This window comes from Astyanax mexicanus, chromosome 1, assembly GCF_023375975.1.
Source record: "Astyanax mexicanus isolate ESR-SI-001 chromosome 1, AstMex3_surface, whole genome shotgun sequence".
Classification (NCBI taxonomy): Eukaryota; Metazoa; Chordata; class Actinopteri; order Characiformes; family Acestrorhamphidae; genus Astyanax; species Astyanax mexicanus.
In genome coordinates this window covers 42,729,231-42,748,129 of record NC_064408.1, presented here as the reverse complement: position 1 = coordinate 42,748,129, position 18,899 = coordinate 42,729,231, and the positions used below count along the sequence as shown (strand labels likewise).

At 36.0% G+C, this 18,899-nt stretch overlaps 1 protein-coding gene across 2 annotated transcripts; it reads left to right on the top strand.

The window, feature by feature from the left end:
• The first annotated feature begins 124 nt into the window (after window positions 1-124).
• Window positions 125-17,634, top strand: hadhb (hydroxyacyl-CoA dehydrogenase trifunctional multienzyme complex subunit beta). 2 transcript variants are annotated; one of them, XM_007260461.4, is made up of 16 exons: window positions 125-337; window positions 3,670-3,740; window positions 3,882-3,926; window positions 4,531-4,621; window positions 4,728-4,772; window positions 5,832-5,931; window positions 6,972-7,059; window positions 7,587-7,774; window positions 8,096-8,276; window positions 9,842-9,963; window positions 11,067-11,146; window positions 13,462-13,509; window positions 14,990-15,077; window positions 15,765-15,839; window positions 15,933-16,097; window positions 17,081-17,634. In XM_007260461.4, exons 2-16 carry the CDS (start codon window positions 3,677-3,679, stop codon window positions 17,114-17,116), a joined length of 1,416 nt encoding a protein of 471 aa, XP_007260523.2. In that variant the 5' UTR covers window positions 125-337; window positions 3,670-3,676; the 3' UTR covers window positions 17,117-17,634. The 2 variants fall into 2 exon arrangements, with proteins under 2 accessions (XP_007260523.2, XP_007260524.2); XM_007260462.4 differs by lacking the exon at window positions 125-337 and adding an exon at window positions 412-504.
• Window positions 17,635-18,899: the final 1,265 nt, after the last annotated feature.

Below are 18,899 nucleotides of genomic sequence, written 5' to 3'. Positions count from 1 at the left end.
CGGAAGCGCGAGGGAGGGGAAACCGGTGCGTTAAGGACCCAAGCTGCATTCCATTTCTCAGATTGCGTAGCTAAAGTCACTTTTTAAAAGCACTGACAACTGAAACACGTGCACATGAATATATACGGCTCAGTGCATTTGGTTTTATATGTGTATGCAGATTAGTTTTTTTGTGTTTAATAGTTTTAAGACAATTTAGTGCAGGCAGATTTCAGGGCTACTACGAAACTTTTAAGGTCTTTCGAGCTGCACATTTTTTGTAGTCGTTTGTCATCTTGGTCCAGTCCCAGGAAGAGTCCCGCGGCTTCGGGTTCATCATACAGCAGGATCTGCGCAGGTAACGCTCCTTCATACACACACAGATTATCTGCATTCACTGGCTATAATAACATAATAACACACACATACACAGAGAGATACTGAACGCTTGAGAGTGTTTGTGCACATGCGCAGTGCGGGCTGGCTGATTTCACTGTCAGTGTGGTGTCTTGCTGGCTAGCTGCGGTAAGCTCAAATCCTGCTGTTTTTAATGGTCTCACTATTTTATTTATTGTAAATAAGCCTGTTAAAGTATTTGTGTTTAGTGTGTTTGGTAGACAGGGCAGTGCAGTTTGTAGTTTTGCACAATTAGTGTGTGAGAGTGAGATAGTTAGCAGTGTGTGCAGCCTGCCCTTGTGCCGGCTGAAGAAGTAGGTGAAGGGTCACCGAGCTGTTTATAATTCAGCTAATCAGGGCACGTTACCAGAATGAAATCAGAAGTCTTGCATATGACTTTTACACACCTGAGACACTGTAAAGTGTGATTAATCAGCTGATCGCAGGTTTGTTATTCTGATAGACACGCATTTATTACTAAAATGTTTACATAAGAGGATATATAATGCTACCTTCAATACCTCCTCATAAATTACTGTAGATTCATTATTTTGAACAAACAAACAAAAAAACAAACACAGTGGACTGTAATAGTGTGATTATAGCAGAAAAGAGTGACATTGGCATTGACATTTGTTTATTAAGTGTCATGTTGAAGGTGAATTAAGAGCACTGACGCCGTTTTCGCTACACTGTATGTTAGCATACATGGTGCTTGGTGAAGTTGTCTATAGCATTATTTTAATATAATAATGTAATTTAATGTAATAATATATGACTATATATTAAAGAAGAGTGAGTGACCGTGTTGAATTCACAGCTTTACAACCTTGACCAGGCTGACCGCAATGACACAGTAAAGCCTGTCATGTATGGGATCTGAACCCACGCTAGAGGAGGCCATCCTGACGGACCCTTAGTATAGTGGGCGTGGTCACCCTGTTGAAGAGGCGTGGTCTAATTCTGTGTCGGCCTGGTTTCTTTCTGTTCGCTACAGTAGATACTGTAGCATCGTTACGTTTTTTCTACCATCGCAAATGAAAAGCGCAAAAATCGAGGCAAAATATAAACGAAACTATTTTGTGGATTTATATATGTAACATATTGTACATAGAGTTTAGCAATATATCAATATTTTTATTGTATAATTATATAATTTACCATCATTTATATCGTGAGGACACTGCTTTTGCTGTCCAATGAAAAACGAGAAGCTCCATTTTTGTTGATTTTTAGTTTGCTAAATAAGTTTAACAGGCGAACTGGCAACATTTATAAAAGACTTGAAATAAACACTTTTTATTTCATTTACTTACATTTTGTTGCTGTTCTGTAAAGTTGCCGTTTTGGAGATGCATGTTTTTCAGTGGACTGCGATCATATCAAATGTACCATCAGGGCCTACAGGACCCTGACCTAACTAACCAATTTAATTACAGAGAGTGTTTAATTACATGGTGTGCCACAAAAATTTAATAATCACTGTGCAAATTATTAAATAGTATTTAAATAGCATAATAGCAGAATCTGACACTGCTGATGTTTTTTTTCTCCTTATTTAAACTTGATGATAAATACTGTGTGTCAAAGTCAAAGTGGTTTTTATTGTCATTTCAGCTATATACAGAGTACACAGTGAAACGAAACAACGTTCCTCCAGGGACCATGGTGCACATAAACACAGTGTAGACAAAACAATAGTGCAACAGTACAAAAGTGCAGACAGACAATACAACACAATACAGACAGAATAATAAATAACAAGACAGTGTACAAATTATGCAGTGTGCAAAAAGTGTGCAAAAAGACCAGTGAGGTAGTAATTACCTCTATTGCACAGTGTGCAATAGAGTCCAGTGAGGTAGTAGGGTTTTTAGTGCTTTCCATTTTCTGGGGTAAGTGGGGTAAGAGTGTGTGTGCATGTACAGAAAAAACATCAGTTCAGTCTCTGCAGTTGAGGAGTCTGATGGCTTGGGGGTAGAAGCTGTTGCAGAATCTGGTCGTGCTGGACCGGATGCTGCGGTACCTTTTTCCCGAAGGCAGGAGGGAGAACAGTTTGTGTGAGGGATGGGTGGGGTCATTCACAATGCTGGTTGCTTTGCGGATGCTGCGGGTGGTGTAAATGTCCGTGATGGAGGTGAGAGAGACGCCGATGATCCTCTCAGCTGTCCTCACAATACGCTGGAGGGTCTTGCAGTCAGAGACGGTGCAGGTCCCAAACCAGGCAGTGATGCAGCTGCTCAGGATGCTCTCAATGGTCCCTCTATAGAAGAGTGTGAGGATGGGTGGAGGGAGACGGGATAACGGGGAATGGGATATAATATTTTTACCATATCACTCAGTATCAGCATGCCATTATGTACACCATGGACAGTGGCTTTTATACTGTACATATTGGTATCAGAATCTTAGCATGGGGACCTAAATGAAGTAATATAGTATGAAATAAATTTTGGGAATATTTCAAGCCCTGAAATTAAGCCTAGAACTTTAAAAACATAAGGCTTCTTTCATAAACGTATAATCATTTCATAATATTTTTATGTCATACTCTCTTACTTAATACTTGTAAAACGTCTATGTTCTTGCCTGGTCTGTTGAATGTGTTGCATGTTATACATCTGTGTCATTCATTCATTTGTGAATTTTTTTTTTCAGATTTCTAAATGCTGCTGGTGTATTAAATCATTTGTCTAGTATACCCTCAGCCATGTAAAGCTGCTTTTTGACATAAATAGCATAATGCAATTAAAATTAAATACAATAAAAACAATTAAATACAATAAACACACCGGTTTATTTTACAGTGCAGTAAATCCAAGCACTGCTTCTACTGAGTGTTGCTTGTCTGTTGGGAATTAAACAGGTCTAATTTAAAAAGGCCTCTAACAGGAGTTGACAAGCTTTCGATAATATCAGTGTTAAATTATTTTCCTCTCTCCCGTGTTGTGCATTTTTCTGAATAGAAACACGTGTAGGATTTTTGCACAAAAACCCATTCATTCTCTACACTCAGATGACAATGTTAAGTGGAAGCTTCTCTTACCAGAAATTCTGTGGTCTAAATCTCAGGCCAGAATTTCTACATTTGTATAAACTTCACAATTATAAGGAAAATACAGACTGTTGAAAAAATGTTAAAAATGGGTGAATAGGGAGTTGAGTCATTTGATAATTGTACATGGAAAAATACTCCACCATAAAACATTTTACTGTTGTTTCTCTGTGTAATAGTATGGTTAATCTTGATTAAAGTAATTTTATTAATTTCCTTCTTTCTTTCTTTTTTTTTAGCTGAAAGATGGCGACAATGTTGTTAAAATCTTTTAGGAGCAACCTGGTGAACTTCAGGGCCTATCAGTTTGGTAAGCAGGGTGATGCTCTAGACTGTCTATAAAAAAATATTATTGATAAAACATTTAATTTAATTATTCCTACTAAAATACATTAGTATTCCTGAACATTTTGTGTGTGTATCTCTCCCTTTCTCTCTCTCACTCTTTCAGGAGCAGAGCGCTGTATCAGTGCAACTGCCTCAGTGCAAGCTCAAGGTACAACACTCAACATGTTTAAAGATGGAATAAATTTGTGATTTGATAAAGCAGGGGTAATGATTGTAATAACTGAAATACGGTTTGTGAAGTGTCATTCATTTCAAATCTTATTATTATTCAGTCATTAAAAAAGACTCTATGCCTGTTTGCCGAGATTAGATCAAGTCGCATATTGATGTGAAACCAATTATTTTATATTCAAGTTTTGATTAAACCGGAACCTCCGCACACACACACACACAGTTACATTCTATGCAAATACAGTTTATCACATAAGTAACTGACTGTGTGAGGAAGCAACTTAGAGAGCAAGCTAAGCTTTGAGTTATCAAAGACCAGGGTAGTAAGTTAGTAATGAGGCTATTTTAACAGTGAGCTAGTTACCATAAAAATATTAAAATAATATATGCGAATATATGATTAACTAAAGAGTTTGTGTGTTAGAATGTTCAGATGTGTGTTCTCTGCAGAGGAAGTGACTTACTCACACAGTCAGTAACCATAAGTTGTTTGAATCGAAGTACCCAAACTTTTGGAAATAATGAAAGTGTTTAGTTCATGATTAGCTCTGATCACAACTTCAGCCTTGTTTTATTAACAGCAAAGAGCAAAAAGACTTTAGCCAAGCCTGGAGTGAAAAATGTTGTTCTGGTTGAGGGCGTCCGAACACCGTTCCTGCAGTCTGGGACCACGTAAGTTCGGACTGATGTGTAACTTAGTTCAGCAATTTTATTCAGTAAGACAGAACTGGTTGCATTTGACCGTTCTGCTTGATTTAAATGTTTGTTTGTTTTACAGATATGCTGATCTGATGCCTCATGATCTTGCCAGAGCTGCCCTGCAGTAAGTGCCTTCTTTTCTACTGAATAAAGACTCCTTTAATATTGTGCATTTGTATTCAGCAATGTTATATTTATTATGCTTACAATTGTTTTAGATTTTACTTGCATTGCTAGCTTATATTAGCTCGGTTGAGCTAGCCAGAAGCACCTTATTTGGAGTGGTCCTTTGAAAAAGTTACTCCTAAGAGTATCAGTAACAAATCAACAACATATCAGTAACAACAACAATATCTTATAGACGTGCTGTTAATGCGTTATGTACAATGAGTATTGTTGATGTATTGTTGATGTAATATGAAATAGACGTATTTAATATCCAAAACTTAACCCAGCCTTACCCAAAACCCAAACCTAGCCCTGATCCTTAATCTAATCATAAACTCAATCCAAATCTTAACCCTGGCCTTCAGTCTGCCTCCTTAGCCTCAATCTAAAGTGTTGATATTTAGGTATGTCAAGAACAGGACCTTTTGAAAATGTTTAGTTTACAGTCCTTATCTTGTAATATATTAGTGGACTCCATCTAATACATGCATTCAGCTACTTTAAGTATGTGAACATGTATACATACAGCTACATTATCTAGTTCCTGATGAGGAGCATGCCTAATGTCATGCTGATGCTCAGTACTTTTGAGATCATTAGTTGAGTTGGGAATGAGGAGGGTTAGATGCAGTCACAGCAATGCTCCAAAATGTTGTAGAAATATTTCCTGGACTGTAGAGACCGTTACTCCAACAAAAGCAAAATAAACTTTTATTTTTTGATTCTTGGATAGACTTGTCCCAATAATTTTTTCCAGGATGAGTGCTTGGGCTGACTGATGATATTCTAACTGATGATAGTCCTGTTCTGCCCTCTGGTGGACGACTTGCATTGTGGCCCACAACACTTTCTAGATAATAGAAATGAACATCCCACTGTGACCAAAAATCAAAAGTAGCAAATGACTTTTCTTAACTTTGATGTCAATTATACATATATGCTTTTTAATTATTTTTAATTTGACTTTATATATTTATTTATTTATTTATTATTTATTTGTTTGTTTTCTCTGCAGAGGCCTGCTTCACAGGACTGGGCTCCCTAAGGAGGCTGTCGATTACATAGTCTATGGAACTGTTATTCAGGAGGTGAAGACCAGCAATGTGGCCAGAGAGGTTAGTTCACACCCGAGCAATGCACTGCGAGGTGGGGTTTGTGGGATACCAAGCTTACGTTCACTTAGTAACGATTTTCTGGCTTAAAGTAAAGACTCAGTTAAATTTTTTTTTCACTCCATACACCAAATATGCTGGGTCAAATAAGAGATGTTTGGTTTTGTCTTGGTTTTATTCGGACATAAGGCTAGTTGAAGTTTAATTTCTCTGATTAGCTTCATTTGTCTTTCTAACCATGCTTTATTCATTACACAGAAATTTGTTTGATATAAGTGTACGATGTTTGAAAACAGCTTCATTCCAGAAGCTTTAGGACTCTTAAACTCGTCCTAGCCAACACACTGCACTGACACTTTAGAAGGACAATTACATATTTATAACAACACTGACCATTTACCCACACTGAGACACTTTATCATATTACTGCTATTTGTTCACATTCATCCATTCTGCTATAGCAAAGGTGCCTTATGCACTTGCACTTTTTCATGTTGCTTCTACATAATTATCTCGTACACTCATTTTTATTCGATGTGTATTTATCTTATCTATTTCATTTATATTACATTATATTTTATTCTTTTTTTATCTACATAACAATAGCTCTCAGGTGTAACTAGACCATAAGATTGCAGTTTTGTTCCACCTCACGTACCACATATGATGCGAATGACTCCTTGAAGCTTCATTAGCCTCAAGGCTCCTAAAGACGCAAAAGAACTGATGTCACTAAATAGTCTCAAATGATTGATTGACTATGTTTGTGCTAATCTCTTCAATATTCAGTTTCCTTAAACAGATCCAACACGAACCATTACAGTGGTTATACATTTTAAATGCTTAGCTTAACACTATCAGTTCCAACCAGTGTCCATCAGTGTCTGTACAGCTGGATGGGCACTGGATGGAAACTAGTAGTGTCAAGCTGATCATTTTAATTGTATAGGAATTTGATTGTTTTTTGTATAGAGTCAGATAAGATTAATGAAATGTTTTCTTTTTATTTTGTAAATCAATATTGTGTGTGTTTGTGTACACAGGCTGCACTGGGTGCAGGATTCTCCGATAAAACTCCAGCCCACACTGTCACTATGGCCTGCATCTCATCCAATCAAGCCATGACTACAGGTACTAATATGTTAATTTGTTTATTTTTCGCACTGTAAGGCGCACTTAAAATCCTTTAATTTCCCCAAAAAGCACATTATGTATGAATTTTACCAGTCAGGTTGTAAGGAGCAGTAAAAGCAGTGCAGCATTATACAGCAGTTTTAGATTAGTTCTCTGTGGCTAGAGCAGTAATGCTAATGCTCCAGCCTTAGTCCTGGAGAAATTTGTGAATCTAGGCTTACTGTAAATAAACTGAAGCAACTAGAGATAAATCTTTGCAGATTAACATCCAGTGTTTGTTTGACTTTGAAAGATTTTTTTGTTTTGTTTTGTTTACTTTGCTTAGCTTTACTTAACTTAGTTACCTATCCCCCACCCCGCAGCAGACCCCTGTTTCTTAATAGTGTCGCATAATGCGCCTTATAGTGCCTTACAGTGTGAAAAATCTGTTGTTTATATTATATTCAGCCTATTGTAGGTTTTATTTTATGGGCATATTTAATGTTGCAGACAGCATGTAACAGATATATGCTATTGTGTTGTAGCTGTGGGGTTGATTGCTGCTGGTCAGTGTGATGCGGTGGTAGCAGGTGGAGTCGAGTTCATGTCTGACGTGCCGATTCGCCACAGCCGTAAAATGAGGAAGACCATGCTGTCTCTGAACAAGGCCAAGACGCTCGGAGCCAGGCTGTCTCTTCTGGGATCAATTCGACTTGCTCATCTGTCACCTGAGGTATTAATATTCCCATTATGCGTTTTACACTAAAGACATATTGTACTCACTTAAACCATTTTGGATTTTGGATCTACTGTACCCCAAATATATTTGATCAGCTTGGACGTGTCTGAAGTTACTACAAGTGTAAAGTAAAGCTTAAAGTAATGTTAAGTGCTTAGTGGTCCCTGGTGTTGTATGATCAATAACACAGTAATCCACTGTATACACTCAGTAACCACCGTCCAGTCAGAAGGAGTGTCTGAATACTTCTTAATATGTGTTATACATTTATTCTGCACTGTTTAATCTATATATTCTCCTTTCCTCTCTCTGTAGCTCCCTGCAGTGGCTGAATTCTCCACAGCAGAAACGATGGGGCACTCCGCAGATCGTTTGGCAGCTGCGTTCGGTGTGTCTCGGCAGGAACAGGACGAGTTTGCCCTTCGCTCTCACACACTGGCAAAAAAAGCTCAGGATGAGGGCCTGCTCAGTGATATTGTCGGCTTCAAAGTGCCCGGTGAGCCTTACAGTTCATTCGTCTGAAGGGGGCAATGTTGGGCCTTAAAAAGCAAAAAATAGGAAAACTCTGCACAACTGGTTAAAACTGATTTAATTATAATACAACAAAATATGCGCTTTCACATCTTAAACATTTTAAAAGAGCATTTTTTATTTATTTTTATTTATTATGCATACTTCCATACAGTGTTTGTAGTTCCAAATGTAAATTAAGTGTTTCAAAAAGAATTCTTGGCCAGACAAAAAAAATCACTGGGGTTAAACAAAAAAAAGAAAAAAGAAAATAATAATACACCGAACCAGTAAAAGGTTTAATATACCTTTATATTCAGTCTTTCATTATTTAAAACATTTCTGCATTGTAGATTAATACAATATATTAATATAATCACCCGAACTATATAAAAAAAACATATGGAATTATTTAGTAAAGAAAAAAAGTGTGTATTTTTCCCCTATTTCTGCTTAGTTTTTTTTGACTGGATTGGATTTTGCTCTGTATTATTACATGAAAAAAATAATAAATAAACCTGGGGGGAAAAAAGAAAAAAAAAAAGAAAAAAGTGTTAAAAGTATGTTTTTATATTTTATAGATTCTTCAAAGTAAGCATCAAATCTGTCTATTTTCTCAATAAGCTATTTGAGTTATATTTACCTGTATTTGCTTTTAGTTAACAGCTGTGCTGAACTTGTGAAGAGTTAATTAGTTAAATTGTTATGAGTTTGTATATAAATTGTTATGAGTTTTGAATAGCTCTATGTGAGTTAATGTTCTAATCCATATTATTAAGAGCTACTCAAATAAGTAAAGACAAAATGCTTTAAGGAATGGTCAGTAAATCTGAAAATGTAAGAACTGTGATCGCACTTGAGGATACTTTTAAAGACCATCAAAATGTTATGATGAAACTGGCTATCATCAGGACCGCCTAAGGAAAGAAATACCAAGAATTGCCTCTTTTGCACAGGATAAGTTTATCAGAGACTATTTTAAGTTACTAAATGATTCCTTAAGTGATCCTTCTTAGTTTGGATAACTTTATTCACATGGATGAGTTCATTTACAAAAAAATAAATACATTGAATGAAAAGGAGTGTCTAAACTTTTGACAGGTACTGTAAAACAAAGTTATTGTAATTGAAAATGCATACTAGATGCAAAAAGTTTACACCCCTAATGTAATACAGTATGAACACAGCAGTGGAGACAGTCTTCAAGCCAGTCACATCCTATGAGAAAGTTTCCTGGAGGATTAGGCCTATACTTGGGCTTTTTAAGATTTTTCATTAAAATTAAATAATTAAATAATAGGCTTACTTCCTGTCTCATAAACCAACCTTAAAAGACAATTATGTATGGCTGTAATAAAATGTATGACAGTGCAGTAGTAATTTTAATCACATTGATGCTAACAAATCTGAGTAATCCTGTTTAAATCAATGTGAAGTTTTATGAGTTTTACAGTTTTATTACAATGTGATTTATATATAATTTATAACCATAATTTACTGATACTTTTAATTTGTTAAAGAGTCCCACTGTTTTTTTTTGTATTGTTTCAGGAAAGGACATTGTATCCAAGGACAACGGGATCCGGCCCAGCACCATGGAGCAGATGGCCAAACTGAAACCCGCCTTTGTCAAACCGCACGGGACCGTCACGGCCGCTAACTCCTCCTACCTGGTCAGTGACCAATAAGAGCATAGTTCATTTACTGACCTGCTTTGAGTATTTTTAAGCAAGATTTCTTAGTTAGGTTTGACTGTGAAATAGAAATACTCCTCAGGTCTTCTCTGATTGGACAGTCTTGAGTTTGAGCTTTAAAGCTTCTACAGAGATATTAAACTAATGCTGTTTATTTACTGAATTAAACATAATAGGCGGTTATAAATAGTGTACAAAGATTATAGAACATTGTATGATGTTAGAAGTAGAATAGAAGTGCAAAAGAGGAGTGTGCAAAATTTTTAATTCTACCCTACAGGGTGTTGAATTGAATTTGAATAGAAATTACAGGGTAGTGGACGTGATTTCATTTCAATTCAGAGAAATTAATTCTTATCACATATCAGTGAGATAAAAAAAAAGACACACTTACATTTAAACAAGCATTCCCTTTATGTTTAATAATTAGCATTATCTTAATTTCAAAGTAATTATATAAAACAATGTTTTAGTAAATGCAGTTATTGTCATTTATTAAATAATTTTACAGGGTAACATTGTTGTATCTTATGTTCAGCAGTTTCTCAAATGAATGACAACCATTCTAACGATTTGGAAAAAGCAAGGCATTCTGGGGAAAATGCTGTCCTATCATTCCCTACAATTTAAAAGTTATTACAATTTTAATTATCTATTTAGTATGTTTTAATAATATCCGAAATGAAAGTCATGTAGTAATCATGTATGTAATATATACTGTAAAGCTTCTTTGTTAAATACACTTAAATTATATATTATATTATATTATAATATATTATATTAATTTAAATTTAATGAAATTCCAATTCTACTTCCTTAAATTCTAATTTTAGTTGCAGTTCCACCTCCTATTTGCAATCTTATTTCACAATCAGGAATTTAATTGGATCATTCTCTATGGGTCATTCTCAATTATGAATTTTGTACAACCCTGGTTCAAAATGGACATGGACAAAAATGACACTTATGGACATAAATGCTTACTGTAGACGATTTATTTCCTCATTTACTTTCAGAAGGTTATGTGTGGTCAGCTGAAAGGTTTTATGAATATAAATACTATTTTCTGTGTTTATTTTCAGACTGATGGAGCCTCTGCAGTGCTGATCATGTCTGAAGAGAAAGCACTAGCTATGGGTTACAAGCCCAAAGCATATCTCAGGTAAACAACCACTCTCAATACACACTGTAACATAGTGAGAATTACAGATGGTATATCTGAACGAATGAGGTTATAGAAATAGGTGAGTATAAAACACTGGATGTGATGAAAAGACTGAATCTGTGTGATGTGGTTTAATATAACTGTAGAGGGGGTAGTACAGTGTTTGAGTAGTTGAAGCACTGTAGCCTATTTTTAGATGCACGTCTAAATGCTCACCATGTGTTGAGCTTTTATTTTTACACAACCAATTTCCAGCCTCTCCTTATCCCTTAGAATTAAACAAAGCATCTTAGCTTATAGTTGATACATATAGAGATGCGTTAGAATCTCACTGAATGCTCTCTCCACCTGAGGATCTTATCACTAAGTTACTTTAGGGAAACTGGGACCAATCTGGAGCTGCGTTCAGAATCACTTCCTATTACAGAAATGGAGCACTATATAGCGTGTCGGGCATTTTGTAGTGCTGTTTGAAATCTCAACAGTAGGTTTTATTCACTATAAATACAGTGAGGAAAAAGTATTTGAACACTTTGAGACTATGCAAGTTCTCCCACTTAGAAATCATGGAGGGGGCTGAAATTTTCATCTTAGGTTCATGTCTACTGTGAGAGACATAATAAAAAATGGAATCCTTTTTTATTTCCGGATTTTTTTTTTTTTTTTATCATTTATGTGTGTGTTACTGCTGGGTGTTCAAATACTTATTTTCCTCACTGTAGTTCACTATTATACACCCATAATGCATCACAAAATGTAGTGTACAGACGATTCTCACTAGAATTTACAAAGTATAGCAGAATAAAAAATATGCTAGTTAGTTCAGTATAAATGCTCTATAAATGTATCAAATGTGTATTTACTGAGTTAATGAGTGAACACTTCCGAACACAGCTTGTTTACTATACCCTTAAGACTGATATACAGTTAGACCCATAAATATGTGGACAGTGACACAATCCTCATAATTTGGACTATGCATGCCACCACACTGGATTTGAAATGAAAGCCCCATAAATGAGGAGGCTTTGTAGAAAGATGGCTGTAATTCGTTAACGCTTTATATTATATTTTTGTTCAACCCCTTGAACTAAACCTGAAAGTCTACATTTCAGTTTCAAATCAAATTGGTTTTACTGTAAAATCAGTGAGGTGTTAAGCAGAGCCCAGATCATGAAGATTGTGTCACTGTCCAAATATTTATGACCCTAACTGTATGTAAATAAGCTGTGTGTTTTGATTGGCCTCTCCTTGCATTATGGCTCACCCAAAAAGCATTTTTTTTTTTGTTAATGGCAATCTTTATTAGTTTTTTTTTTCTAATAGACCAATTCTTATAACTTTTTAAGTAAATAAGTGTGGCTAAAGTGCTGCAGGCCAGATTTGAGGATAAATAAGGCCAAGTGTACCTCAAAACAGGCTGATAATTAGTTTTTTTTATTATTATTATTATTATTATTATTATTAGTGATATCGGCTTTTTTAAATAAAGTTCTGTTATTTAAATAATTAAAAGATACATTATTGATCCTGAAAGAAATTTATGAAAAACAGTAGCAGTCACACAATACAGCACAATAATACAAAACAATAAAAAGGGTGCCGTATACAGGCACCACAAAATTATTAACTATAGATGATACCGTCAACTATAGATGCATATATCTCACTTATTGCAATAATGCATGAATAAACCGCAAATTATAATTATAAAAAAAAGTAACTATAAATTATAATATATTCACTATACATTTTTTTAAGTTTTTTAAAGTAGAAAAATATCTGCCAATACTAAAGATTTGCAAAAACTAAACAAGCCACACGATCAGGCTTCTCAAGATAATTACATTATCATTTTGTAAGACAATATATGTACATGGCTTTTTTCATTTTTAATGACTTCATAATTACTAATTAGTTATTTTTCTCAGCAAGCCTATTCCATTAGCATGAATAAGACTGTATGTCTTCTGATGTTTTATTTTGGCTATTTTAAAGAATGTATTTGTATTATTATTATTATTATATTATATTGTCATTATAGCAGAGGCATAAAATGGTCTTATGAAAACTAGAATTGTTTATTGCAATTATTTCTGAGACAAAATATCGTCCAAATATGAGAGTTATTATTAAATAGAGTTGAACAGTAAATGCGTCAGCCTAAAGCTAACCTACGGAACACGACCCCTCACTACGCAGCACTCTGTGCTACACGCTGCCCTAAACCGCAGCACTGTGCACAACAGCCGCCTGCTTTCTGAGTTTCACGCTGAAAGTTTTGTGTTCTTGTTTGTTTGTTTTTATTTTAGAGATTTTGTGTACGTATCTCAGGACCCTAAAGACCAGCTTCTGCTGGGGTGAGTGACAGCTTTCTTTTCTGTGCTTACGGCTTTCTTCTCTCTTTCCCTGTGTTTTAGTATTTTTTATTCTTATTGTGTTGTGTTGAGCTTGTAGTTGCGCTGGTAAAGCGGCTCTGCTGCGGTTTGGTTTGTGTTGATGTTTTAAACTATGCATGCTGTGTACATTTGCGCGCAGCTCTAGCTGCTTCATTCTCCTAAGCAGTGTTTACTCCTCACACAGACATTTATTACTGTCTTTTTTGTTTTACGGGAAAAAAGAAACATTCATTTCTTTATTCCAGCACTGATTTTCCAGGGCAGGTTGTAGAAATTCAGGCTACATTTCTTTACTTGAATTGAAGAACCATTGAAGGGTTGTTAAGGCAACTGAAAGTGGTTCTTTAATGGCATTCAAAGAACCCTTTTCACACCTTTTTACCTGAAAGATGTGCAGAAAGAAATCTATACTGTTCTCCTCTTGGATACATTTTTAAAAATAAAGTACTATAACTGCCTTTAAAGGTGAACTTCTGTTGTTGGAAAGGACCGTTTATAGTAAAAGGTTCTTCACCATTTTTAGATGTAAAAAAAAATGCAAATTCCCTTTAAAAAGTTTAAAAACAAATTCAGCAGTTAATAGATTTTTTTTTCCCTTCTAGAGCCATGCATCCAAGCTGGGATCAGTTTAAGATTCTTTGTTTAGTTAATTTTTTCATGCATAAATTAGGTGTTGGTTAGATAGGTAAACACATTTGTTATTATTTCTTTTGTTAAAAAAATTGTTTGTAGAAATAAACTGAAAAATAACTATGTGAGTATATTTGGATGGCAAAATGGTGCAGAACAGCGTAAATATTTTAGGAACACAGGAATTAGTACGAACTAACTTTTCTTACTAAAGCTGCCAACATAATTTCAAAAATGCAAAGGGCATGGGAATAGGTAACAATTACAACAGGAATTTACTTTATTGATAGTCATTTCTTAAATGAAAAAATCAACTACCATTGTAACTACCCAGAGTTTGTTTAATTTTTAAGTGTAATAATATAGAATTTTACATACACTGAGTGCTTGAACTAGACTCCACATGAGGAAAAAATGTAATGCCTGCCATTATGAAAGCATGTAAATGAAAGAAAATACACATTTTACACATTATGAGAAAAACATGGGGAAGATTTTTACATTGTAGCCAAGCAGCAGCAATGCAGCAAGCAATGCAGTAAGGTGTTAGGAAGGTTGTCTTGATATTTTTAGTTTATTTAATCTGAAGTAAATTTTACATGAATGAGTAACTACTATGAAATTAATACACAATTTATTTAGCATTGACAAGGATTAACATATTGGTTCTGGGGTTTTGTGTTACACCTGTGTGTTGTATAGTTTATATTACTTTTTTACATTTTCTGTAGTTTTCCATAGTTTCTGTCTCTCTGAGAGGCTAAGTTTTTATTTCTTTCTTTATTTATTTTTTGTTCCATCCCTCATGTAGCCCGACCTACGCCACACCCAAGGTTCTGGAGAGGAGCGGCCTGACTCTGGCCGACATTGATGTGTTTGAGTTCCATGAGGCTTTCGCTGTGAGTGTTTCTAATATCCCTGTTTTTTTTTCTATTTACATCTGCATTTAAACATGGTCATCAACAGTTTTACACTTAATTTTATTTATGCTAAATTGTGTTTTTTTATTTTAGAGTTTATCGGTCCCACTGTTGTATATTTAACAACAAAAAGTGACTTTAGTGAATCAGAGAGAACTGCGTAACCCCAGTCATATTTGTGTAAATTCAGTAATATTATTCTTGGCAGTTTGTGTTCGTCTAAAGGCTTCTTTCACTTACAGTGATGATCTTGTATCTCTCAGCTTGTCCAGCATTACACTTCTTGACTGCAGGGGGAGCCCAGGAGCAAGAAATAGATGGCCATTCTCCAAAATGCTGCTTAATCTTGTTTAATTGTATCTGTATGTGTAAGAGTGCAGGGACAGTTTGAACTGCAGGAAACTTTAGTCAATTTGCCACAATGTGACCAAATTGTAAATGTAAATAATGCAGATTTTTAGAATTTGAAAGAAATCCTTATGTATTCTGAGGACTTAACAGTTTTCCATTCCGTCCAAAATGTATAATAGTGTAGCGTCTCCCCTGTTTTCAGGATGGCTGTGTATGAGTGTGTTTGTGTACACAAACGTATGTGGGTAATATGTAGTGTAAATCTGTGAATTTTCAGTTCCATGTGTACTTATTATAATGTTCTTTTTCTCACAGGGTCAAATTCTGGCTAATCTGAAAGCCATGGAGTCTGATTGGTTTGCTCAGAATTGCATGGGCCGGAAAGCTAAGGTATACACGTCTGCATGTGTGTCTGTGTTTGTGTTTATAAATGTTAGTTGTGTATGTTTTTAATTCCGTATATTCTCGTCTCTTGTCTCTTAGGTTGGCGCCCCACCCCTTGATAAGTTTAACATGTGGGGAGGATCTCTTTCCCTCGGGCACCCGTTCGCTGCCACCGGCTGCAGGCTGGTTACTACAGTAGCTCACCGACTCAAGAAGGAGGGAGGACAGTATGGCCTGGTGGCAGCATGTGCTGCAGGGGGACAGGTGAGATCACACACACACTTATATACAACGTTCCTTTCAAATATTCAAGCAGCTATTCTGTTATTAAAAGGCATCAGATTCACCTTATACAGATTGTTTCAGACCAGCAAACAAGTCTTCTCTTAAAGTACATTGTACTTTTTCACAAGCATTAGTGTAGCAGACTAATGGGAATTTGATATTGTGTGCAATGTCTTCTTGAATTTTGCACCTGTGCATCTGTCAAATACCTCACTAAATTAAAGTGTTTCCACAACTTGATACTGCCACCCTCATGCTTTACTGTTTGCATATTGTTTATTGAGGAATAGGCTGACTAAATATTGCACAATAGAGGTTTTAATTTTATCCAAAAAGCTTGATTGATGGCCCTCAGGTACATTAGCTGTATGCAGAATTCTGAGTTGCACACAGTCACTCCAATCACAGCCACTGAACATTGTAGCTCCTTCTGTTGTTGTTGTCTCCTGTTTGTTGGTTTCAGAGTAGCTTACACTGGTGTTAAGTTTTAAGAGAGGTGCTTGTCTTGCAGGTCCTGGGTGGACCAATGCAACTTCCATTTTCTCACAGATGATTTTTTTAAAATCTTTAATCAATCTTTATTTCCATGGATTTTTTTCTTAAGCTTGGTAAAAGCCAATTGTCTACAATATCATTTTACATTTATTGCAATATCACTTTAAACTAAAAAAACGCACAGTATATATCAAAATGTAATTTGTAATTCAGACAAATCTGATACATTTGCTATACAGTATGCATGTGTGAAAATAAATAAAGATGTGTACATTCATGCATGCACATGTGTGAACAAATGAAGCAAAACTGCTGGTGTAACATTGGAAATTAAGGACATTTTTTAATCTACAAGTCTTTCAGTTTCTTAATTTTAGGCATTTTATTTGAGACCACTAAAGATCTCATTTGTGTCCTGTGCTGTTTTTGTCTTATTCTAACATGTTATTTTTCTTTTTCTTTTTCAGGGCCATGCAATGGTGATTGAAGCTTATCCGCAGTAGGACTTTCCAGTCAATGTCTACTTCTAACATATACAAACAATAACCTGTATAAAAACCATAAAACACATAAACCACATACACAGCCACAGTGTAGGACTGGTTCTGTAAAACACCGTCATGCCTTGAGGGAGAATGTTTCTGTGAATGTGATCTGAATGTATGGATAGGTATGCATTTGAGACAGTTTTAAATAAAGTGACTACAAAAGGATAATCATATCTCTTAGACACTGCATCTTTCAGCATATCATGTTAACTCTTGGTTTCGTGAACTCTGAATTCAATTATCTCAGTACAAAAAAATGATCTTTTTGGATTGTGTACATAGTTGTTCTAGCAGGCAATGGATCAGTTTGTGACGTTTAGCTCTTAATAAAATTATGTAAGACTAGAATCCAGCATAAGAACTAAGGAGACTCATTTAAACACACCTACATGTGTGGAGCCAACAATATTTCCATTGTGTCTTTTCTTTTTTGTATTGTTGTTGAAAAAAATAAAATAAACTAATCTAAGCTATCTTTCGCTTATGTTCTTTCTGTATATGAGGATTTTTAGCAGGGGGTTAAAGACCCTGTCTTTCAAGTCTTAAACTTTAAAATTGTTTATACCTTTTGATCAACATGTAATTTTGGGGATCAGATGAACCATAGTTTGGATCCATAAGCTAAACTGCCACCTTATGGTGCACTGGAGAGGCAACAGCAAGACAACCCCCCCAAAAAGAATGGTTTTGCAGGTGGTGACCAAAGACAAATACTCTCTGCATATCATTCCCTTTTGTCGTCACTGCTGGTATCATGACATTGTACCTGCAGCCCTTTCAGGTTGCACAGTTAGTCAAGCTCCTCCAGGACCAGCACAGTGTCACAGAGTTTGGAAGGGATACCTACCAGGACATAAGCTGTTAGAAGTAGGAGAGCAGGACTGGGCCATAGAAGGACATCAACCCAGCAGCAGGACCAGTATATGTTTATGTGTAAGAGGAGGAAAATGAGGGAGCATTTCCAGAGCCCTACAAAGTAGGGCAGCACGATATATCGTTTAAGCATAGTCATTGCGATTTTCACATGCGCAACTGTCACAACACTGGACGTGTAATGTCACTTAAGGCAATTAAATCAAACACATGATGTTGCAGTGTGCGAGGGGGAGGGGGCTGTGGGGGCACGAGTAAACACGAGGTAACCGCATGGCCTCCATCCACATAGCTGGGCATGTGCCTGTAAACTCACGTGCCGAAAGCTGTGCACCTCAGTCCAGCACAGTTTTGCGCTGATATTTCAAGTTACAGCTGAATTCAGGCTTTTAATCACAGAAAAATGCTCTTATTTAACTTTTTTTAAAGCCATTTAAATGCCTGGCTAAAAGGGCCGATTACTGTTGTTTTGCAGTTTTCCTTTGGGTTTTGAGAGCTTGCCGCTGACTCAGCTCTTGATCGGTCCGGATCAAGAGACAGCGCGTGGTGGGGGTGGGGCTGGTGATGTCATGGGCCCTGCATTGTTTAATATCCCGATATAAATTGTCGACAAACGAACATTTGCAATGTAAATTTTTTCCAATATAGTGCAGCCCTACTACAAAGTGACCTCCAGTGTGTTACTGGTGTGCATGTTTCTGAAAAACTGTCATAAACAGACTTCATGAGGGTGGCATGAGAGCCCAACAACCTCTACTGGGGCATGTACTCACAGCTTAGCACTGTGCAGAATGATTGGTATTCACCAGAGAACACCAGAATTGGCACCATGATAAAGGCTATACTGCCTGCAACATTACCCAGC